General features: G+C 36.2%; 1 protein-coding gene across 7 annotated transcripts in view; it reads right to left on the minus strand.

Annotated features, from left to right (window-relative positions):
* Positions 1–1,217: 1,217 nt before the first annotated feature.
* The window catches only part of slmapa (sarcolemma associated protein a), a 75,683-nt gene continuing 52,148 nt past the window's right edge, over positions 1,218–24,752 (minus strand). For 5 of the 7 annotated variants that reach the window (XM_016476413.1, XM_016476417.1, XM_016476415.1 and 2 more), the window contains 9 exons: positions 22,970–23,050; positions 22,465–22,524; positions 15,850–15,969; positions 15,667–15,741; positions 12,873–13,178; positions 11,193–11,310; positions 10,409–10,580; positions 7,295–7,429; positions 1,218–3,445 (listed from right to left, as the gene is read on the minus strand). In XM_016476413.1, the coding sequence (XP_016331899.1) occupies positions 3,353–3,445; positions 7,295–7,429; positions 10,409–10,580; positions 11,193–11,310; positions 12,873–13,178; positions 15,667–15,741; positions 15,850–15,969; positions 22,465–22,524; positions 22,970–23,050 (1,160 nt within the window). In that variant the 3' untranslated portion in view covers positions 1,218–3,352. Of the gene's footprint in view, positions 3,446–6,250; positions 6,339–7,294; positions 7,430–10,408; positions 10,581–11,192; positions 11,311–12,872; positions 13,179–15,666; positions 15,742–15,849; positions 15,970–22,464; positions 22,525–22,969; positions 23,051–24,752 lie in introns of all 7 variants that reach the window. The other 2 variants (XM_016476416.1, XM_016476414.1) reach the window with 1 other exon arrangement.

Genomic DNA, 24,752 nt, shown 5'->3' on the forward strand with positions numbered 1-24,752 from the left:
TTTCTTCCCATTTATATCCTGTTTGATAGCTGATTATTTCATTACATTTATTCAATGCATGATTTTATATCAGATGCACATGCATAATGCACATGCATACTTTCACTATGACTAAATTATACATATATATATAGACCCTGTTCACGCATGTTCCGTTGTATGAGCAACGGTATAGTATTAAACTGAACTCGAGAACAGAAAGCCTGCGATTTGAGTTCGCTTCAGTGCTGATACGAAAGTGATGTTGCATAAATCTCAGCAGGGGTGTGTCTACTGTTATCAGACGGGGCGGGGAACTTCCTATCATCGCTGATGTCCTGAGTCAGGCCCGGTTACACGCCCACGTCACAATCATGTCAAAGCGAGGCCCCCAAGGGCCCCTGGGTGTGTCAGAGAGGAGTCGATGAGCTTTGGCAGTGGGTGCAGACAGCTTGACATTCTATCAGGCTTCCATGAGAATGTGGTTCTAACCGCTGCAGGAAACATGGAATCTCAAGTTTACAGATCTGTCCTGATTTCCAGACAAAAGAACAATTCAGCAAAGGTATTCGAGACATTCCACACCTTACTGGAAATAAAGATCAAGGAGATGTGCTTGAGAAAGGAACACTTATAATCTTGTCCTGAGAACAAATATATGGCCTTGTAAATGCCAAAGACGCTTCATAATGCACATGAAAACAGAAACATAACAGCTTCTAAAAAAATCTCGTAAGGGCTGCCATCTCGTGTTAATTTCTACAAACAACATTTAAGGTGAAAACAATTTAACGTAAGTTTTGTGTCAGTTTCAAGAAATGAGGGGTCTATTCACCTTATTTTACAACGTTAAGCAGTTTTCTGTGAATATACGAGACATCTGGTTCATTAGCTGCTATAGGTAAATATCTAGAGAAAGTAAACGTTTAAACTATTTGCGCTAAAATTAATGCGTTTATGATTATAAGTAATTAAAATAATATAAAATACCATGTCAAGCAGCATAACAGACTGTTTTTGTACAGCTAAAATGACTGTAATGAAACCAGAACCCGCGCACATACAAGTTAGAAATGGCGCAATCGCTCTTACATTTGTGAATGTTTGCCCCCTAAAAAATACTAATTATTAGTTAGTTTTGATAAACCCATACAGGAAAAAAAAAAAACATTTTATATGCTGATATAGCTAAAAATACATGAAATAGGTGTTGACCAAAAAGAATCAAACTAGTCAAGTAAAGTGAAGTTGTTTTATTGAAGTCGTGCACATCACACTTGTTAGTGCAAATACCCTTTCTGTATTCCAGAAACTCTGTCTTTACAAAATAGAATTTTGACAATGAACTGTCTTTGATGTTTAAAACAAAAGTGTAATTCCGAGCTCTCTCAGTTCAAGACAAAAAAAAAACCTCAAACAATATTTACGAATAAAAATATATACAGGCAGTGTGCTGTACTGTACTGGTAGTTGGTGACCAGTTTAAAGAGATCTTTTCCCAAAGGCCCAGGTTTAGCTTTGATTTTCAACTTAAAACAACTTGTGAGAAACTTTATTGCACCACTATGAACTGACAGAGAATGAAGAAACAAAAATACAAACTTTATGCTTACAAAAACCAGCCTTGATAGGTTCAGCTACTACCTGTTTAAATTCACATCACCGTTTGCATCTTTTCCTTAGTTCTAATGTTTGTTGTTATCGTTAACGAGTTCCAAAACTTTAATTTGCAATTTAAAAGAAAAAACGCTTGGTCAAAAACTGCACGTGTTTAAGCCAAATTAAACGTACAAATGCATCTATACAACTAAACTAAACCGAACTTGAATGAAGAACTGGTATCTCAATTAAAAGGATAAGAAAAGGCCAACGCATCATATCCTAAAAACTGGCTTCAGCAGCAAATTAGATGTGACCGATATCATTTATATCCAATGTTTATTTTGTGACTATAACATATTTACACACATTCATACATACATATTTACAAACGGCCTGTGAAGGACGATGTTCCAAGCGGACTTTAGAAATAAAAAGTCCATCATGCTGTTTAAAGAACAAAAACGCTGCTTTCGATGCAAGAGATCTGTTTAAAGCTATACTTTCTGTGCTACAAGCTTTGCTTTTTTGCATTTATGGTCAAATTCATGTTGACATGTTCAATGGATTTTTGTTGCAGTATGTCTTTCCAGTGAAACAAAAAAAGATGCAAAAACAAAGTCCGCAACACGTTGAACCAGATGAGCTCGGCTTTTTGCTCCACGACTGTTTATTTACAGCACAGCAGACAAATGTGAACCGCACACCAAACACATCATTGGTTAATTCGTCTTCCTGCAGTCTCAAAGCAGCTTGCACATACCACATTTAAACAACTCATTCCATTCACCCTCCAAATAATTCACTTTCACCCATTTCTGTGCTTCACGAGAGCGGATCTGTGACAGTTCCACCCATTTATCCCATTCATTTTAAAGCCTTTGCATCCAATTTCATTCTGTAAGAAGAAACCTGTTACAGGTAAGGCAGCAAAATTTCTCAAAAAAACCCAGAGCCTTTTTCAGGAGGTACTGTATGAGTTTTAACGACTTTGAGAAACTCAAAGTGCTCCATCTCAGTCCCAACAGCAGGACAGTGTGTTGGTAAAAAGCTACAACATTTGTTTTTGTTTTAGGTCAACGCTCCATCTGTTTGACGCTGACCGCAATCCTAACATTGAATTTCAAAACCACCTAGATACTTGTAGTGTCTCTGACATGAACATTTGCTTATAATACATGATACAAGAGAAACAGCCATAGAGAACAACGACATCACTCTGCTAGAAGCATGTCGGCTCGAACACACAATAACAGCACAGACGACGTGAAATTTAGACTTTTTTTCCATTCGAATCGATGAGATGCTGCATGAGTGGCACTTCAATGTGAACTAGTCCTAGTAGTATTTAAAGTAGGCACTTCTCCCCTCTGTGCCCTAGAGTTCAGATCCTCATTTGGCTGTACATCTAGTTGGATTACCACATCTAAGATGGCAAACCACAAGAAGAGTCCAAGAAACAAAAACTTGCTAACAGAAAACGTGGTACCCATTCAAGAAAATGAAACAGTAGACCTAGTTTAGGCCATTTTAATCATCAAAATTCCCATCCGAGTGACAAAAACGCTGATAGATTATTTATTCTATAATATGCGTTACAACTTTATTCCCTCTTTCTTTCTATACTATATACATTTGCATTTTACACAGACATTGGGGCTGTATTGTCAAAACGAGAGGTATTATGTTCAGGTTTAGACCAAACGTTGGGATTGGACAGAGGGCCGTGCTGGGGACAGGAAGTGGTAGAGACGACGAGTGTTCTGATTGGTTCTCAGGAGGAGCTCTTGGACAAGTTGGGATAAAGCACCACTGCTGTCACAGCGACCACTGCGGCAATCACCGGCATCCAGGGCATCCAAACGCTCTGAAACGACAGCAATGCAATTAATAAAGGTCGTTATTTTAGATGCACCAGAGCAACCAGGACAGAAGCACTGGAGACTGGAGCTAAAGAGACAGAGAGAGACCTGGGTGATAGTAAGAGACAAAGAGTTACGAGAGAAATACACCGAGAAACGGAGAGAAAGAGGGAGAAGACAGGAAAAGCAAATATTTAAGTAAAACTGGGAGAACCATCTACCTCACAGGAGTTATAAAGCAAATAAAAGCAAACACAACCGTCTTTCTTCAAACCCAAAGAAAGAAAAGCTGAGTTTAAAGGAACAGATCACTCAAAAATGACAAGTTGGACATCATTTGCTCCCTTGTGTTGTTTCAAACCTGTATGACTCTAAAGTTTTAAGCATTTTACCAGAATATTCGTGCTGCTTTTTTTTTCCTGTATAAAAGTGAACAGTGACCAAGGGCTGTCAATCTATAAAAATATAATAATAATAATAATAATAATTAAGATAATAATATTTATCTTTAATATATTGTGATACTTATTATATATTATTATTAAATAATAATAATAATTATATTATAATAAAATATTTTTCTTTTAAAATATGAAAATTAAATCACTAAATACATTACTATTGAATTAGTAATATTGTACTGTGAAACAAAGTATTGAATGATAATTAAATTCTTTATAATTAAAAATAATTATAATTTATGGACAAAAAGTAAAATTATAATAAAACTATATAATATTTATATTATTAGTGTTATAATAAAAATATAATCTTATTTATGGCCGTTTTTTTTTGTGCTTAAACTAGAAATTTTATTTTGGCATAAAATTTGCAAATGCAGCAATTTTTTTCCTCTGATTTATGCAATCTACATGGCTCATATTTCAGGTCAGGAAATACAGAAATCCATATAAAAACAGAAAAAAACTCATCTTACAAAAAGGGAATAAGTAGTCTATATGACGAGTAAGAACCAATGGCATTTAGTGCCACTAATGACAAAAATTGTCCTAATGCATTACGTTTGAATATGAAAAAGCATCCCTTTTTGTTTTAGGAAGCTAAAACAAAAAGGGATGATTTTCAGAAATGATTGACTTAAATTTTCTGTTTCTGTTCAAAATTATATTGTTCGACTTGGAATATAATGCACGTGTCATATGGACTGTCATTGTGCTGCTTAGTTATTTTCACAGTTTGTCAGCTGCTGATCTCTTTATTCCTTCACTGCATGGAAATGAGCAGCATGAACATTTATTAAAACCTCTTCTTTTTTTCAATTTTTCAATAGACCAAATTGCCTATCACAGCTATGCTGATGATACCCATATTTACCTAGCCTTATCTCCAAATGACTACAGCCCCATTGACTCCCTCTGCCAATGCACTGATGAAATTAACAGTTGGATGTGCGAGAACTTTCTTCAGTTAAACAAGGAAAAAACTGAAGTCATTGCATTTGGAAACAAAGATGAAGTTTTCAAGGTGAATGCATACCTTGACTCTAGGGGTCAAACAACTAAAAATCAAGTCAGGAATCTTGGTGTGATTCTGGAGACAGACCTTAGTAGTCATGTCAAAGCAGTAACTAAATCAGCATACTATCATCTAAAAAACATTGCAAGAATTAGATGTTTTTTTCCAGTCAAGACTTGGAGAAACTTATTCATGCCTTTATCACCAGCAGGGTGGACTATTGTAATGGTCTCCTCACCGGCCTTCCCAAGAAGACCATTAGACAGCGGCAGCTCATCCAGAACGCTGCTGCCAGAATTCTGACAAGAACCAGAAAATCTGAGCATATCACACCAGTCCTCAGGTCCTTACACTGGCTTCCAGTTATATTTAGGATTGATTTTAAAGTACTTTTACGCGTTTATAAATCACTCAATGGCCTAGGACCTAAATACATAGCAGATATGTTCACTGAATATAAACCTAACAGACCACTCAGATCATTAGGATCGAGTCAGTTAGAAATACCAAGGGTTCACACAAAACAAGGGGAGTCTGCTTTTAGTTATTATGCTGCCCACAGTTGGAACCAGCTTCCAGAAGAGATCAGATGTGCTAAAACATTAGTCACATTTAAATGCAGAATCAAAACTCATCTGTTTAGCTATGCATTTACCGAATGAGCACTGTGCAATGTCCGAACTGATTGCACTATATTGTATGTATAATCGTTTTCTATTCTTAACTGTTTTAAATTTATTTTAAACCTCTTAAATCAATTTTTTAATCATGTTCAAAGTTTTTAAATTCCTTGTTTTATTGTTGTGATTATTTTTTTCTTTTCTTTTATGTAAAGCACTTTGAATTACCATTGTGTATGAAATGTGCTATATAAATAAACTTGCCTTGCGCTTGCCTTGCCTTCTTTTGAATGATAGCAAGTCATACAGGTTTGAAACAACATTAGGGTGAGTAGATGATGACAGAATGTTCATATTTGGATGAAATATGCCTTTAAATTTATAAAGGTAAAGAACAGCAAACGAAAGATGACATGATTACCAAAATGCCCCCAAAAATTAAAAAGCATCCAAAATCCCCGAATGCAGAGATTTATATGCCGATCCAAGCAAGACAAGACAGTTAATGTGTTTGGTTAGTAATTGGTGATTCTGGACGAGGAATTGGTTAAGAGTTCCCACGTGTCGCCAAGCACCGAAAAGGGATTTTGGGGCGAAGCGGGTGCAGAGATGACGGATGAGAGTTTGCCATGCACAGGTCGTATATATGTGATGATATATACAGAGGTGGATATACAGGAGACACACAAACAGACTCAACAGGAGCGTGTGTACCTTTCTACCACAACTGGCCGAAGCACCAATACAGCAAAGCCAGGAATAGACCGATGAAAATGGCTTGGACAGGCTGCAATATGGATGGCTAGAGGAGGGAAGGGATATTACAAATAAAACAAAAAATCAATCTTCAAACTATTCAACGGAAATCAGGCTGGGGGAGTCGAACAACTACAACAAACATACAAATGTATACAAACAAAAACAGCCAAATAAAGGGGTGCGGTGGAAGGGACTGTCCATAAATCAATACTAACAAAAATATAAAATGCCCCAGAACCACAAACACATTTGAACATCTAGAAGCAGGACGTCAGGAACGAGGACAGTGTTCAAGGCATTAATAAATCACAGCAAACAATAAACTGGTTATTTGTATTTAACTAAAGAACAATTAATCTACAATTTATCTGTGTTAAATTCAAATCAATGACACATGAAGTGATTGTGACTCCAATCAGCAGTGTGCAAGGGATTGTTCTGAGGGAATTGTGGGAGATTAAGGTGATAACTACTGTTTTGTGTAGCAAATTCGAAAAACTGAAGTGTACAACTGGCCAAAAATGAAGAATAAATTGTAAAATGTGTCAAAAAAAAAAAATCTTCTCTTGGGTCATGATGAAAAAAGGAGAACCTGAAAGTGAAAAATCTGAATTCTTTGAGGGGTTAATGAATATATACTCAATATGAGCTGCTAAACAATAATAATATTTAATGAAACCTATTGGGTATTTTAACTACAGCTTTTTAGAGTATTACAGAACATTTGAATACACCTATGATGCCTACATATGTTGAATTGCAAATAATTTTTGCTAACGACTCACAAAATCGTGCCATATCTGTGTGTTCTGCTGTGTTTTCCAGAGCCGTGTAAAACAGTGAAGTAAGATCTATCAATGATTGCTGACAACCGCGATAAATGGCGTAATGTGGATGATAGCTAAGTAACTGGAGTAAGATCTTAATGCTGGCTTAAAAGCAATGTGTTGGGAGTTTTTTGGTGCTTTGCAAATGAACTGTGTGGGTTGTGAGACTCACACTGCTGCCTTTCTCCTGCAGGAGCTTGAGGTTGACCTTGCACTGTTCCAGCTCGTCATTGATGGAGTATTTCTCCTGCTCCGTCTGCTCATACCGCTGCCGCAGATCTGAGAGCAGATTCTGAGTGTCGTCGTACTGGAGAGAAACAGAGAGATTATGCAATCACTGCATTAAAAAAAAAAAAAACTGGGGGTCTGTAAGATTTTTTAATGTTTTTGAAAGTAGCCTCATCTGCTCACCAAGGTTGCATTTTTTTAAATTAAAAATACAGTAAAATCACTAATATTGTGAAATATTATTACAATTTAAAACAACTGCTTTCTATGTGAATATATTTCAAAATGTAATTTAATTCTGTGATGCAAAGCTGAATTTTCAGCATCATTACTCCAGTCTTCAGTGTCACATAATCCTTCAGAAATCATACTAATATGCTGATTTGCTGCTCAAGAAACATTTCTGCAGTTGAAATCAGTTGTGCTGCTTTATATTTGTTTGGGGATTTTGTTTTTCAGGATTCTTTGATGAATAAAAAAAAAATTTCAAAAGAACGTTTATTTGAAACAGAAATATTTTGCAACATTATAAAGTAGGGCTGTCAGTTTAACGCGTTAACTTAATTAGTTATGAAAAAATAACGCGATTAAAATATTTTAACGCAGTTAACGCACTGGCCCCGCCCCCATACCTGTACGTTATCTTACATTTCATACAGTTGGCTGTTGACAAATATAATGCAGGGAAACAACTCCATAAATGCAGTAATGCCCTAAAAATTCAAGATATTGGGGCAAAAAAATGCCCCTGTATGAGTTTTTGTCTCATATTTATATCATACAGAGATGCAAACAGGTAAGTGGGGGGAAAAAAGGTGAGAACCGGGGGCATGCTCCACATGGAATTTTTTTTTTTAAAGATACAGCGGGTAAAATAAGTATCGAACACAGTAAATATATTTCTAGAGATGCTGTTGACATGAAATTTACACCAGATGTTGGTAACAACGCAAGTAGTCCATACATACAAAGAAAACAAAACAAATAAGTTCAGAAATTAACTTATGTGTAATAAAATGGAATGACACAGTAAGTATTGAACACATGAAGAAAGGGAAGTGCAAAAAGGCATAGAAAGCCAGGACACCACTTTTTAGATATAATTTGTTAAAGAGTAAATATAAAATTACTATACAAAACTTACTAGCAGTTGCCAAGTGGTTATCAGTCTTACTTTTCCAATACAAATAAGACCAGTCTACTTTTTCATAACTGAATATAAATAGTTATGACCAGTCTGCAACCGGTCCCAGTTCTTTATTTACCCTTGTAAGATCACAAGTACCCTTGTAAGACACCCCCTCCTCTCCCTCATAAAAACACTTTCTCATTGGATCCAAGCAAATCTCATAGGTGACCTATTTTGATCTAAAAAAAGTGAGTTGTCACCTAAAGGTGAGTAGTTTGCATCTATGATCATATGATAAGCGATATCACACCAGCAGAAAGAGCAATATCACACCAGTGCTGTTTTTTGTCTCGAAGAACACGGGTGCAAATCTGATTTTATACAACAGTTTAGTAAATAAGAAGTTAATATTGTGCAAAATTTTAACAATATTGTGCATTTTGTTCAATTCTGGCAATGAAAATATTACCTATAAAGCCACAGCAAAACTGTTGTGCATCTCCGAGCAACACAGCGATGTTTAGTTTCTGAATGAATCTGCGTCTTGAACGAATCATGTGAACAATTGATTCAGTAGCCCATTTATAGAGCCGTTTACTGAATTCCTGAATGAATCAGCCGTATCATTTCATTTACTTAAAAAAAAAAAAACATTCAAGGGATAGTTCACCAAAAATAAATAAATAAATTCTGTAATTTACTCACCCTCATGTTGTTTCAAACCCAGGGCTGCGCGATTAATCGAAATTAAATCGCAAAGGCAATAAATCGCGATTAGGCAGAAGCTGCGATTGTCATGCGTATCTTTCAGAGAAGCACGGTTCTATGATCAGCAGTAAATTGGCCAGAGGGCGCTCTCGCGCTAAAACTCCAAATATGCCCCGAAGAAGAAATCCAGGAAATGCCTATCACTGCAGCTGAATAAACAGAAGATTTAACTGCTTTCATTAATTCAACGTGACTAATAAACACACGACTACGACAATATATGGTTTATCTGAGTTCTCCTTATTATAATTTTTATTATAATAAAGTATATAATAATGCAATGCTAATCGACATAGCCTTTATCACTGCTTAGAATACTATGAAATATGTTGTGTGCCTTATTCTGTATAAGAAGCCACATCATCTCACAGAAGGATTTATTTAAAACACTCGACTGATGTTATGAAGTGAGTTCGGAGTAAAAACATGTTATTAAATGTGGTGCTTTTCAATAACGCATGTGCTTTCAGATGGAGCAGCATTTACTACAGAGCCGTAGTTCACTGACAAGCTACGCAAAATCGTGTTCATAATCGCAGAACGATTTCTTCGAATTCATTATCACGCAATTATATCTTCTGCAATTATGAACGTGATTTTGCGTAGCTTGTCAGTGAACTACGGCTGTGTGTAGTAAATGCTGCTCCATCTGAAAGCAGGTGATGGAGATTTACTACTAATCACAGAACCGGCTTTACTGACGAGATGCGCACAATCGCATTTGAGCCCTATTCAAACCTGAATGTCTTACTTTCTTTTGCACAACATAAAAGAAGGTATTTTGAATACTGTTTTGGTCACTAGTGACTTTCATTGCATGAACAAAAAATACAGAGATTTTTCTCGAATTATCTTCTTTTATGTTCCATACTTTATGTTAGGCGATTGTAGCCTAAACATTTAACACAATAATACGTTTAAATTATCTTTTGGGGGTATTTTCACAGCCAAATGTAGTTTGCGATTAATTAGATTAATCGCATCAACCTGTAATTCATTAGATTAAAATTTTAAATCGACTGACAGCCCTATTATAAAGGTCTTCACGGTCACTTTTGATTAATTTTAATGCATACTTGCTGAATAAAAGTAATTAATGTGTTGTGCATTTTGGCAGCTTATTTTCAATAAAAGATCTGGGTGGTCTTTGGTTGCTTATACCTCTTTCTGCAGGTCTCTGGTGCGGCTTTCGGCTTGAGCCAGCTGGATCTTCAGTTTGCTAGCGTCCTGTTGGTGCTGGTCTTGTATTGAGCCCAGCTTATTCTCCAGGTCGCCCTGGGATTTCTCCAGAGCATTCAGGCTGCTGCTCAACGTCGTGCTCCGCTCTCTGGAGCTGCGAAACAAAGAACAGAAAATAAAGTCAAAGATTGTGCTGTTTAAATTCTGTGGAGTTTTCAGAATGAATGGAATAAATTTGTGTCATGGGAAAGAATGTAGCTAATGTAGCACTGCCAGTTGTCGTTGGAAATTCTTAGTCCTCCTTCCCGTTCTTTTAATCGCTTTACGTATACGTCGACATTCCATGTCCATTATTGTGAAACCCGCGAGACACAACAAAAACACAACTCCGATCACAGCGTCCTCCATCCTCCTGTTGTTAACGTTGTTTTTCTTTGTTTCCGTTGTTGAACGGCACGCACAAATGACGTCGCTGTTGACCGGTTCCTAGTACACACTCTCGGTGCGAATGCAACCCTTTAAATAGTACGAAAGGCCCTAAAGGTATCCAGTTATTTGAAAAAGCATCATTGAAATAGTCTTTTGTAAATACAAAGAGATGCAGTTGTTGTGCAATATGGCGATTCAAACATTCTTCATTTAAGAGAGCAGGTGTGGAATCTGACAATGTAAAACGGCTTAAAAAAATGTTTAAAACCTGACTCGCTTTTGTTGTGTGAAACGATCTAAACGCCACTGAGAGCCTGTTTGTGTGAATGCGACCCACCTGTCGAGCTCTTCCTCTAGTCTGTGGAGTTTCTGCATCAGTGTGGTCTTCTCAGCCCGCAGACTGTCACATTCATTCTGCAGACCAGAGCACTCGCCCTGAAGCTTCTCCAATTCACCTGACACACAGAAACAGAGAGTTTATAATAAAAATTCAATGTATTTATTAGCAATTATATATATATTTTTTTACAATATCACTCCATACAATACACTACCATTTATTATATTACCAGTTAAAACCATCACCTGATTTAAGTGATTACGCAAAATTAAAACAAAATCACATTTATCGTTATTCCAAACACAGGCTAATTTACCATTTTCATATTCTGTCTTTTGTCCAGTGTGTCTGTGTCCAGACTTTGTGGTTTCAGATTGGAATTTTTTATTTTGGTACATCACTAGAGTTAATTTTATCCTGTCATGTTCAATTTTACTGCTTGAGATTGTGTAGCCTAAAATGGCTTTAAACGATCTCAGAAGCACTGTCAGAACACTTTTATGCACATTTTTCTGTGAAAAACAAAACAAGGATCCAATAAATAATAAATAAACCCAGCAGGATGGACGATAATAAAACTGTTTCCGTGACTCTGGACAACACATTAAAGAGGGCCTGGAGAGAAAGACCCCAGTGAAATTAATACCGCATGTGTGCCTTCTCAATATGTGAAGAAAGTCTTGTGAAATGTACAGACTTAAAGAAACACACTGAATAAACTAGAATCACAATATTTTGATAAATAATATTATCAATAAAAAACAGCCAATAAAACATTACACTCTGCTATGGGGAGATATATTCAATCTTTGAACTTACACTTATTTAAAAGTTTGAGGTCTGTGAGATTTTTAAATATTTTTAAAGCTCACCAAGACTGCATTTATTTGATTAAAAATACAGTAAAATTGTGAAAACATATTACAATTTAAAATGGCTGTTTTCTACTCGAATATACTGAAAAATGTCATTTATTCTTGTGATCAAACCTGAATTTTCAGCATCATTACGCCAGTCTTCAGTGTCACATGATCCTTCAGAAATCATTCTAATATGCCGATTTGCTGCTCGAGAATTTTTATTTTTTTTTATTGTTAATGGTTGCATAATATTTTTTTGGGAAACTTTAGGGGAAGCATTTTTTTTTTTCAGGATTCTTAGATCAATACAAAGCTTGAGAAAAAAAAGGACAGCATTTATGTGAAATAGAAACCTTTTTTAACATTATAAATGTCATTACGGTCACATTTAATGCATCTTTGCTGAATAAAAATCTCACTGACCCCAATCTTTTAAAAAGTACTGCATGTTTTCTACTCATTTAACTCAAACTCAGTTCTCTTCTCAAGGCCAGTAATTCAGAAAAACTGAACTCAAACAAAGCAAATGAGAGGAAACAAATGTTTCCAAACAGGAATCAAAGGCGCTAGAAAAGAGAGAGATCACAAAACACCACATCAGTGATGATCTCAGCCATTGTTCCTCTGAAGTCAGCTTGATTTATGACATACAGGGAACATTACTAGCCAAACAGCACAGCAGGTTCACCGCAGGAGCGCCGATGACGACATGCTAAGCTGGCCTGACCGCTGAACCCTGTCGCCACTGAACCGGGTCTGGGTTTAACAGTGATTCTGCTGAGCTAGGGCTCCTAATGGCCAAAAACCAATGGAGTACCTTGAAGTTGGCTAGCTCTTTCCTGGTGCTGGCTCTGGAGCTGGAAGCTGGCCTGCAGGTTGCTGATCTCCACTTCATACTTGGCTGCCGTCTGTCTCCATTTGTCCAGTTCAGCGGTGACGACGCTTAGGTCTCCCTGCAGGGCGGCGATCTCTCGTTCCCGCTCGGCGGTGGCGGACTCCATGGCGTGCCGGAGAACCAGGATCTCCTCCTGGGCGCTGTAGAGCTCCTCGCGGGTGGTGGTAATGGTGTTCTCTCTCTGCTCACGCAAAGCCTCCATATCAGACTGGAGCTTCGCCAGTTGAGCTGAAGACAAAGAAGAGTTACAGTGATTTTGACATGATTAATGGGTGATATTAGGTCTAAAAATTCAAATATGGCAACCGAAAATATTTGGTTTTGGAGGGCCGAAATCACGGATTTCACGATTTCTAATTTTAATCAATCTTCATTATCACGAATAGGGCTGGGACAATAAATCGATGCATCGCGTTTCGTGGATCGATTCTGAGATTATCGGAATGCATTGTGATTCTCTCTCGAATCGATTCTGAGCTTAGTTTTTAACAGCAGATGGCGCTCTAGGCTAGTTTTTAACCACACACTCAAATGCTCACGAAGAAGAGCGCTTGTTCGTTCGGCTGAGTAATGTAAGTGGTTAAATGTACTTGCACATTGGCTTTTATGCTTTTATGATGCGAGATTAATGTAAACACAGCCCACTGTGAACATCCTTGTAATTCACTTCAAACTTTTCAAACTTTATGAATGATTATTTTAGGTTCAAATGGTGCGTGTGTAAGGAACTGGAAGCAAGCAGAATTCGGCTATTTCTAGAGCACGCAGTGCCATCTGCTGTTAAAAACTAAGCTCAGAATCGATTCGAGAGAGAATTGCGATGCCTTCGGAAAATCTCAGAATCGATGCAGAATCATTTCTCTATTCGCGATGCATCGATTTATTGTCTCAGCCCTAATCACGAACAGAGATTTTTTAGTCTATGCTGTTTTCAGTTCAGTAAACATTACTTGTAGTGTGTCTGGAATCCAATAATTGCAATAAGCTTTGAGCTTTTGATATGAAACAAAGACAAATAATAAATGTTGTTTTGATGCTTCTTCATGTGTCGTAACAGACCGCTGTAGCACCTTAGTTCAAGCGGCACCTGAACCGATCATCTCTTCCTCATTACTACTAGTTACAGCAAAAAAGTAAACATGAATGAACATCAGAAGGTATGCTGAATAAAACTGTATGACTTAACATCATGTCTCATGTAATCACTCAAAGTGTTTCAACCACGTAAAGATGTCAATAAAACATAACATTTATCTCAGGAAGCCATTCAATTTTTATAAACTCATTAGTCAGATAGAAAAAAAATAACTGTAGAGAAGAGCATTTTCAAAAATATATACACTTTAATAAATATTCATTATAATTTTACTTAACCTCTTGTCTTCATTATTAATCTATGTTTGAATAAATTTGTCATAAAAACGGTTTAATTACAGCCACAGTTTAAATGATATTTCAACAACGAATTGGAGCAGAAACTTAATTATATGATTAAAAAGTTGATATAAAAACTGCCTTGTGTACAATTTAAATTAGGGCTGCCCTCAACTAAGGATTTTTCTGGTCGACTATTAGACGTTAATTTTAAACATTAGTCGACTAATCGCACGTTTATTAATAAACCATTTAAATCATTATAATGAGCCTTTAATTGACTACATAGCCTAATAAGCGCTCAAGCACACGCATAAAGCTCGCCACAGTGCACCGGCAGAAGAAATGATTATGAAAGTGTCAGTGAAAAACATTAAGGAGACTTTATTAACATTTTAATAATTTGATAAACTAGTGCTTTCTTTGTTTTCGGTTTAAGAGATGAAGTCTGCGACACTGACTCGTCATCTCCACAGTAGTGGATGCGCCTGTATGCATTTTTCATACGGATTACATCATCTGAGAATATTTGTTTTCAATTTGAATTGGTTCATTTGAAAGTAGACATTTCACTCTCTATTATATATTATCTATTATATTTCACTTTCACTTACTTAATGTCTGTAAGGCAAAGATATACACAGAGTTTCGTGCTCAAGTTCACAGAGACCGAGACGGCAGAAAGCGCATCCCTGTTTGCTTTCATTATTTGTGCACACAAATAAACGTAGAGTCTTCACAGATTTTAAAGATGCATTACTCTTATCTGTATGACCAAACATGAGGGAGTATTTTAACATCAAGTGAGCGCACCGGCGCCGCCACCTGTCCTGCAGTGAGCTACTGTTCAGCTTCCACACTCCACACAGACACTTGAACAGCGCACATTTCTCTGTTAACATTAGATTGAGCGGCCATGTAAAGTTGCTAATACTTATATATTTCAGATGATAAACCATATTTGAGGTCGATGAATGATAGGGGAGTGTTTGGATGTCCTGCCTGATGTACTGTATTATAGCCGTTCACGATCTGTCCGTCACGAACTGCGTGACTTCGCCAGTGGATTTTTTTTTTCTGCCACTAAGTGACTAATTTGGGTCGACCAAGCCTCTTCTGGTCAACTAATGATTAGTCGACTATTAGGGGGCAGCCCTAATTTAAATGTTTATATGCAACTCAGTTTTTATTTGAGTGTTGATTAAATAAATGTAATCAATTGATTATTTAAAAAAAATAATTTTGGTTGATCAACCCATACTGATGATTATATTTAGAAGTCTTTTTGAAGATTAAAGTCAAAACACTAAAGCACACTTCATGTAAGTGTTGAAAGACTCACTCTGTAAGAAGCGGATCTGTTTAGCAGATTCTTCAGTCTGCTGTCTGTTGGTTCTCCTCTCTTCCTCCAGCAGTGCTGATGAGAAAAAGACATTCAGCGATTCACACTAATGCCAGTGCAGTCATGACCCTCGATTATTAATGCCGAATCACTACTGAAGGAGCGTTTAGTACGCTGCCGTACCTTGCAGCTCGAGGCATTTCTGTTTGCCAGTGTTGGCGAGCTCCTGGGCCTCCTGCAGCTCTCGGTGGAGGTGTGGAATGACCTGCTCAGTGTCTCCAGCTTCCAGGTTCCTGTCCATTTCTACAAACACACACAGAGCAGACGCTGCAGTGAGGGAGCATGAAGAAAAACACGGCTGTAAAAAAAAAAAGACATCAAGAGAGATAAACTGACGAGTGAAACCCCACACCCTCAGTATTGCATTAATAACTCATCCTACCTGAACATGAATGATGCCTCAAATCATGCAGCTTGTTACAAAATCCTTGAACTTTTCTTAATGATTCTATCCCTCAGAGACATGAGCATTGATATTGAGGATAAATTATTTTTTCACACCTTTTCACGTCTTCAGGAAGCCATTAGTTCAGGTTTCAGTTCAGGCAAAATTTGCATTGGGGTATAATTTGGAAAAACGTTGTGAAACTAACTCTGGGCATTTAGGGTTGCAAAATTATTTTTTGATAAAAATGTATTTAAATTTAAATGTAATAAACTTATATCAAAGCATATTTTAAATATGAAGTAATTTTAATACAACTTAATTAAACAAAATTAAATCAACAATTAAAAAATGACTAGGCTACATTTTAAATTGTTTTATAACTACAATAATTGCAACAATATTTTTTCACAATTATCCATTAGTTACAAATACATTTAGTTTTAGTTAAATGTAAAAAAAAAAAAAGTATTTAGTTAGGGACAATTTGCATTGAGCTATCATTTATAAAATGTTGTAAAACATTTAGAGTTTTCAAAATTTCACTACAATTTTGTGATATAGTAAGTGGAACTTCTGACTGAATTCTTGTGAAAGTTTTGAAAACCCAATTCAGCACAAAATTGAACTATTTGAGCATTTCAATACTGTAAATGTATGTAAAAGCATATTTTTAATTATAATGTAGTGATTTTAATACCACTTCATTTAAAAATAGTCAGTGTTAAATCAATGAGACAATAATGATGAAATTGCTCAGAAAACACCCAAAAAAAATTTATTAGTTTTTGTACCATTCACTGTATAGATCAATTTTAATATCAAAACTGTTGTTGTGATCAATTGCACAATGTCATATGTAGTTGGACCAGGGCTCTACGCTTACTTTTCTTTTAAGGAGCACTTGTGCTCCTAACTTAAAAAATGTAGGAGCACGTTCAAAATTTTAGGAGCACCTTCTAAACAATTATCCAAAATGTTATCAAAAAGTAGCCTTCCCATTACGAGGTGATATTTGACTCCTCTAACTTTATTAAAAGTATGTCATCTTTTGTCAAATTCTTAAAAAAATTATATTTGATAAGCTTTTTAAAAATTGTAATTAAAACGACAGAATAAGAACAAGTAGAATAAGAAATATAAGTTACCAATCAAATTAAATCAGTATTAACAAAATTAATTGGTGGCGGTAAGTCACTGATTTTTATCACTGAATCATTCATTAAATTGATTAATTCAAACGGCTGATTCATTCAGGAATGAATCAAGTGACTGTCTTTATGCATGGGTAATCATGAATCACTGACTCACTAGATTCATTTAAAAAAAAAACGTTCATTCATAAACGAGACACCGCTGTGTTTGAATGGAGATGCGCAGCGGCTGAGCTGTGACTTTGTTTTAAACTATTTTCAACGACGAAATAGAGCAAAATCAGACAATAGTGTTATAGTCAGACAATGTAAGTCACTTAATATTAACTTCTTGTTTATTGAATTGTATTGTATTAAATCAGTATCACATTTACAAACTCCCTTAAAAATCATTAAAAGCTGGCACTCATCTTAGTTCATCTCGATCTCACATCTATAATCAACGAAGCTCTCTACACTGCACAATAAATCTCTCACTTTGCTTATGAAAGGATTCGTGAGATACGTCTGTAATACATTACTCAACGCTACAAAAACACGTAGAAACATTTGAAGCTCCCCTGAGCGCAATCACAAGTATGATGATGATCGGGTCAGTCGTACTGGTGCTCCTAAAAAAATGTTTATAGTCGCACGCAGTAGTTTTCAGTCGCAAATGCGACTGAAATGGTCGCACTGTAGAGCCCTGTGGACCCACATCTAGTGAATTTTAGGTTATTATTTAATTGCTTTATACAAATATTGCATTTCTGGCTCTCCGAAAGCCAGGGGACTTTTGCACAGGGATGTAAATGTAAAATGCTGCAGTTCCTAATAAACGGACTGCAGACATATAAAATAACATATCTGTGCTAAAAATGCTTCTCCTAAAAGCCCAAAGCCGCCGCTGTGAGTGTGAGACCAATCCATCACGATGGGTCAGAACCTTTGGCGCCACAAACGACACATACTGTTCGACCCCATGGGCAGAAACATCAAGCACTGAAACACGATTACCACAAACCAAAATCAAGATGCTTGCTCAGAATCAGTTCATTATGTGAAGAATGATGTATTTCTGTTTGCTCAGTTCGTCAGTGAACAACTCGAGTGCAAAGGCACAACATGCACAACCCCGCTTGCATCGAACAACAGAATATCCAAAATACATTGACTTTAGACTACGGGACACAACTTGAAGCCTGATTACGTAAGTCCAGCACACGCTCAGATGGCTCTAATGCAAGATCTACAAATGGGCCGTTGAGATGACCTGCACCAGGCCAAGCAAAAGAGACATTAGACAGTCTCCTGCGTTCCCTCATAAGACTTCATGCCGAGCAAGCGCACATTTGCAGTCTCTCTGAGGAGCATCCAGTTGGTCTCTCATGTGGTCTTGTAACAACAGGCTTTTGGGAAACCTCCTCTGACCATAAACTGATGAACGTCCCCCTCTCTGAACACTCTACAGATGTCGGCGAAATCATGAGCTAATTTAAGGGCTGGTAATCTGTCATGATGTCAGACGAAGTGTGTTTACTGTGGGCGAGGGAGCTGCTTTCAGGCAAAATGATGTAACGAACTCATCTACTTAGCGGTGTTTCTGAAGTTCTGCCATTTATTTAATGAGAGGGGGCATGAAGTGGCGTGTAATCTCATTCTGCTCCTTCTTCGGTGATTTCATCAAGAGCGTCACAAAAGGATTTTATGGCTGAGATTGAGTATCACAGCCATATAAGGTTACATGTGTTCAGATAACTCATCATTAAGGCAACTGAATAACTCATGCCAGACGCCTCGGTGTAGATGCAATCTAGGGGTGAAAGAGCAATTCAACAGTGCCTCCTAGTGGCACATGTTACCAAAGCTTTCTGGACAAACCAAATCATTATGCAAAAACAAACGCAAACATCTTATGATCCAAGATCAATTATAAACTGAACAATTAAGATATCTGCCTCACAAACACATGGGACCAGTGTTGTTCTCAACCAGGGGGCCGTGACCCACTACGGGGCTTAAACACATTTTTAAGGGGGTCAAAAAAATATACAATAGTATAATACAAAAACATGTAATGCATCACAATACAAAAACATCTAAAAGTCGAGATGAAAACTGTCATCATATTTCATTCCAGGGTTATTAGAGTTAACTAAAAAAAAACAACAACAACCTTGATGGTGTTAAAATAATTTAAAGCTGGAAAAAAAAATGTATACATTTTTTTTAATAGAAATATTTATAAATAAAAACACAACAAAACTACCAAAATGTTAAGAACCAGAACCCTCACGGTCTTGGGAAAACCTGGATATATTAATGAATTTTAAAAGTGAGACTTTTAGACCTTGAAAAGTCATGAAAATTATTTAAAAATTCAAAAAATTCATGTACATTTCTAGAATGAATACAAATTTCTTATGTCAAGCTCTAAAAAAATCATTAAATATAATATTAATATATTATTGAGTAGAAATTACTATTTTTGAGTAGAATTGCTATTTGTGGGTTAAAAATCTTTAAATAAATTCATTATTGAACCTTGAAGAACATTTTTGAATGTTCTGAAATCAGAAATGTCATTATTTTGATTTCAATATAATTGAATATAATTTTAATATTTATTTGGGGAATAATAATATTAAATGGGGAAAAAGCAGCTTTCTCATTACAGAAGAAGTAACATAAATATAATTTTTTTTTCCCAAAAAAGTAAAAAAGGTTGAGAACCACTGATTTAATGGGATGAAAAACTAGTTAACTTTTCTTGGTTGTATTGTTTTGGCTTGGCACCCAATTTTATGCAAAATTAAGCACTTTATGCCCCATCAAAGTTTTCCATAATCTTCCAAAGATAACTTTTTAGATAACTATTTATATATCACTGTACATTGAGAATTCAGCAACTTGATCTTGAGGTGCACTACACCTACAATCCACTTATGAGCTTAGTACCGTTTTTGCACCAGAAAGTGTTTTTTTCCCCAAAAACAGTAACATTGTTAGTTCTACTGGTGTTTCTATCCAGTATCTATCCAGATTTCTCCTCATTATCTTCAGCTGGAAACACATGCATGCTAGAATAAACCTTCTTTAATCAAGAAGGTAGAGAAAAGCTCCAGCAGCACACATCCCTCTGGTCTTGGCCGCCTCTGAGTCTGCCTGGCACGTCCTACACTTCATCAAGTGTGCCCTCGAACAATGAGGTGCTGAAACTGGCACTTCCTCCCTGATCCGAGCCAGCGCTCCTTATCTGACGTCCCCATTAAAGGACATGTGCTCAATGCAATCACGACAGCCCACTTAGACTGAATGAAACCAAACGCCAGGCGAGTCTGAACAACATTTTTGTTCAATGAGAACTTGCCTAATTGCCAAAAAAAAAGAATCTGAAAAACATGAGGAAAAACTGGTGTGAAAATATGAGCTTGAAACAGATTAATTAGAAAAATGAACAGTGACATTCTGGACAGCCTACACTAAGGTTTCTGATGTGTCATATCTCTTATTTAGGACAGATACAGAGAGAGTTCAGCAGTAAATCCAGCAAGGTCAAATGACACTAGAGTCACACATGGCCAAACTATAACTACACAAACACAAAGCGTCTACCAGAGGCTTTTATCTGCCCCAGCAGGAGCTTAACAACACCTTTAAAGGTGCCATATTCTACTTTACCAACATTTTTTCCACCTTAAGTCCACTTAGTTTTACTCAAGGTGACTTGGACCAAAAACACCCATAATTACATCTCAAATAACACTTAAGAGTGCATTAAGTTGCTGAATATTCAACAGGTAGTGAATATGTAAAGATGGGTGTTTATATATTAATGAGCTCATGACTGTGACATCATATTGATTTCTGAATGAGCTGATTTTATGGAATAGTTTCAATAAATGGTCTTTATTTTGGATTATTTACTCATTATGAACGTTATGTATGGCTGTATAGAACTTCAACCTCAAACCTGTTTTCATGATGTGACCCTACAGATGAGCCTTAATGAAAATGGATGTGTGGGAGACAAATGTCCTGCTGTCTGGTGTGACTCAGCAGTGTGAAAGTAGATGAAGGATCTCAATATTTTCAGCCTGAGCGGGTGAGAGTCACAACTGAGCTGATGACATCTGAGATGAACCACGTGAGAAGGGGGCGAATGCCCTCGATTCAGCGGAGCCACCATGACAACTAGAAAACAAACTACCAGTAGAGATCAGTGCCATTTCAGCTCATGTCACCGTAGTGTCTATTTCATCGCCATTCATTCATGCAACTGCAGCTTGAACCAGTTTTTTTAAAACCTTTTCTAGGAGACAATGACTTAAAATTTTCATCCAACACTTTCTGCCCATCTATGACTGTCTTTTTTTTTTCTTTTTTTTTTTGGCTGCTTTGTGCAAAGCCAAAGTTTGAGCAATATTCTTAGGTAGCATTAAAAATCTAATCAAATTAAAGGGACAATCCAGTAAAAGATAATACTGTCACCATTTACTAATCCTCATGTGGTTCTAAATATGACTTTCCTCTTCATAACACAAAAGAAGATTTTTTGAGGAATGTTGGGACCCCAATGAATAAAATATTTTAGTTTTGTGTCCCATAAAAGAGAGTCAGTCATACAGATTTTAGAACAGCATTAAAGTAAACAAGTAAATGATTACAGATTTTTCAGCTTTGGGTGGAATATCTGTTCAAAGTTACTCTGAAACTTTTAAAATGTAACACTAAACACATTTAGAATTTCTAAAAAGTGATACATTGTATCAGTTGAAAGCAACCCTTCTTCTGACTGACAGACGTCTGAGCCGCAGCTGTACGTGACATTGTGAAAGCACTCAGTGTCTAATTGGGCTGTAATTGGTTTACATTCCAGACTGTCCTCCGGTGGAACATAAAGTGGGGCGAGGGGAAAGATCTGAGGGAGGGAGATAAACCAGGATGATGCTGAGACACCTGCCAGGAGGACACCTTTGGGTCCCACCGCTGTCACCTCCAGCAGATGCAGACCATATATAGTCAGATTGGGGAATAACACACCCTGTTAAGCTGCACAGTTGTGCCGCATGCCAGTCCCCTGAGCTCTAATGAGTGCAGATAAAGAGGGTGACTAACAGTTCAGGCCAGCCAAATCACACAAACACACCCACATCAGCACTGGCGTTTCAGACAGGGAAGCTGTAAAGAAAACGTCCACACAAAGAATGGAGGGATTACCTTTCAGAAGAGAAACCCTGTTCTGGGCCTCGTTCAGTTCTTGTTCATCCATTTGTCCGTCTGAAATGAGAGAATAAAAGAAAGAAAGAATAAAAATATGAAAAAATTAAAAGGCAAGAAAAAAAGAAAGAAAAACTAATTAAAACATGAAAACAAAAAAAGAGAATAAAACATGGAAAAATTTAAGGAAAAGAACAAAAAAATGAAGGAAAGAAAGAATAAAAACATGAAAAAAGAAAGAGAGAAAGAAAGAAAGAAACAAACAAAGACAAATAAAAACATGAAAACAAAAAAAAATTAAAAATTAAAAGAGAAAGAACAAAAAAACATGAATAAAAGACAATAAAATAAATCAGACCACGTTTACATAAGCTTAAGATAAATATATAAGTTTTTCATATAATACTTATTATATCTGGGGAAAAAAGTGGGATGTATCAATGAAAACTGTAGTAACCAAAACACAGCAATTCATACATTACAAATGTGTCCATGTTTCACGTACCTGATGTGTCGTCACTGCTTTTGTCCTTGCTGGGGCTCAGAGTATCTGACATATCGCACTCTTTAGCGTCTATTTGGTTTTCTATGGAGGCAGAGCGGAAGAGACCACTTAGAGGAGAGGGGGGACACAATCATAACTCAAAACAACATTAAAATAAGCATAACTATACAGCGATCACAACCTTTACCAGGCTCTCTGCTTCAGTATCTATATCCAAACAGGAGTGTGTTTGATGGCTGTTTATATATTAATCACAATTACTCTTGATCTACAATAGCAGGCAGTGAATGAGCCCCCTGTAGTTCATCTTCTCTGGCTGGTGGTAGTTATTGCCCACACATGGTCATTTGAGTGACCTGGGCTTACAATGGGACATACAGTCACATGCTAAACTAGTTGCAGATTTAGTTTTGCGCTGCTGTAGTATCCATGTGGACTAAAAAGTTATAAATGTGGTTTGAACAGGAAGAGGTGACTCCGGTCTAAAGAAAACTCCTGGCTACATGTTCATGCATCATCGGATATGAATGAATGGCACCTCAAATTTTCAGTATGAAAGCTGTAAATGTCAATCAAAAAATCACTATCAGTCAATGTTGTCTAGATATTTCCATTACTCTCAGACATCAGGCCAAACGTTGCACATTTAAATCAATATATGACCTGAAAAACCACCCATCCTGCTGTTACATCACATGATAGATCTTCTGAACTCAGTGTTCCATGAATAAGCACAGTGTAGCGAACAAACAGTGACTCAGTGGGACTGAATGGATGAAAACTAAATGATGTCATCATAGGTAACGGTTGACCGGTGAATTATGGTCTAATCTGTGTGGCCATAATCTCAGACTCTAATCTGAAGAGAATTGAGGGGTCAAGGTCAGACGCCCCAGCAGCTGTGAGAGGTCAGACACACAAGAACAGCACAAAGAGGACGGGGTCAAGGTCTAAATGCCACCTCATTCATAAGCTTTCATAAGGTTATAACCTGGTCCAGAGTGAATTTACTCATTTTTTTCTGGACTGATTATAGTATTTAAACCTTTAAAAATGTAAACGAAAAAGTTACAACAAATAGCTTTTGTTATTTTTATCTATTATCATCATTATTTTTAGGCAGAAAGGATTTAAAAGTTTTTAAAAGTAAATGAAAAATGTACTCCAAATAGTTTGTTTTAAACCTATTATTATTATTATTATTAGGCAGAATGAGCCGGAAGATTTCAAATTGTAAACAAAAAAGCTTACAATAAATATGTTTTAAACTTTATTATTATTATTAGGCAGAATGGTGCAAAATTCTAAAATGTAAATTAAAAAAGTACAACAAATAGGTAACTTTTTCTTTTACCAATTATTATTACATAGAATAGATTTAAACACTTTAAAATGTAAATGAAAAAGTTACAACAAATAGCTTTTGTTATTTTTATCTATTAATATCATTATTATTAGGCTGAATGTATTTAAATATTAAAAAAAAATAAATAGTTGCAGTTTATTATTATGCAAAATAGATTTAAACATTTTAATGTGTAAACAAATTGTTACAACAAACAGCTTATTTGTATTTTTTTTCTTTTTGACCTGTTATGATGATGATGATTTATTAAGATCAATGATTTTAAACATTTTAAAGCAGAAACGAAAAGGTTACAACAAATTATTTGGTTTTTATCTATTATTATTATTATTATTAGGCTCAACTGATTTAAACTCTTTTAAATGTAAATTAAATTCACAAGTAGTATACCTACTCTTATTTTATTAATAATATTAA

The sequence above is a fragment of the Sinocyclocheilus anshuiensis genome, unplaced genomic scaffold (genome assembly GCF_001515605.1).
Source record: "Sinocyclocheilus anshuiensis isolate Anshui unplaced genomic scaffold, SAMN03320099.WGS_v1.1 scaffold308, whole genome shotgun sequence".
NCBI classification, from domain to species: domain Eukaryota; kingdom Metazoa; phylum Chordata; class Actinopteri; order Cypriniformes; family Cyprinidae; genus Sinocyclocheilus; species Sinocyclocheilus anshuiensis.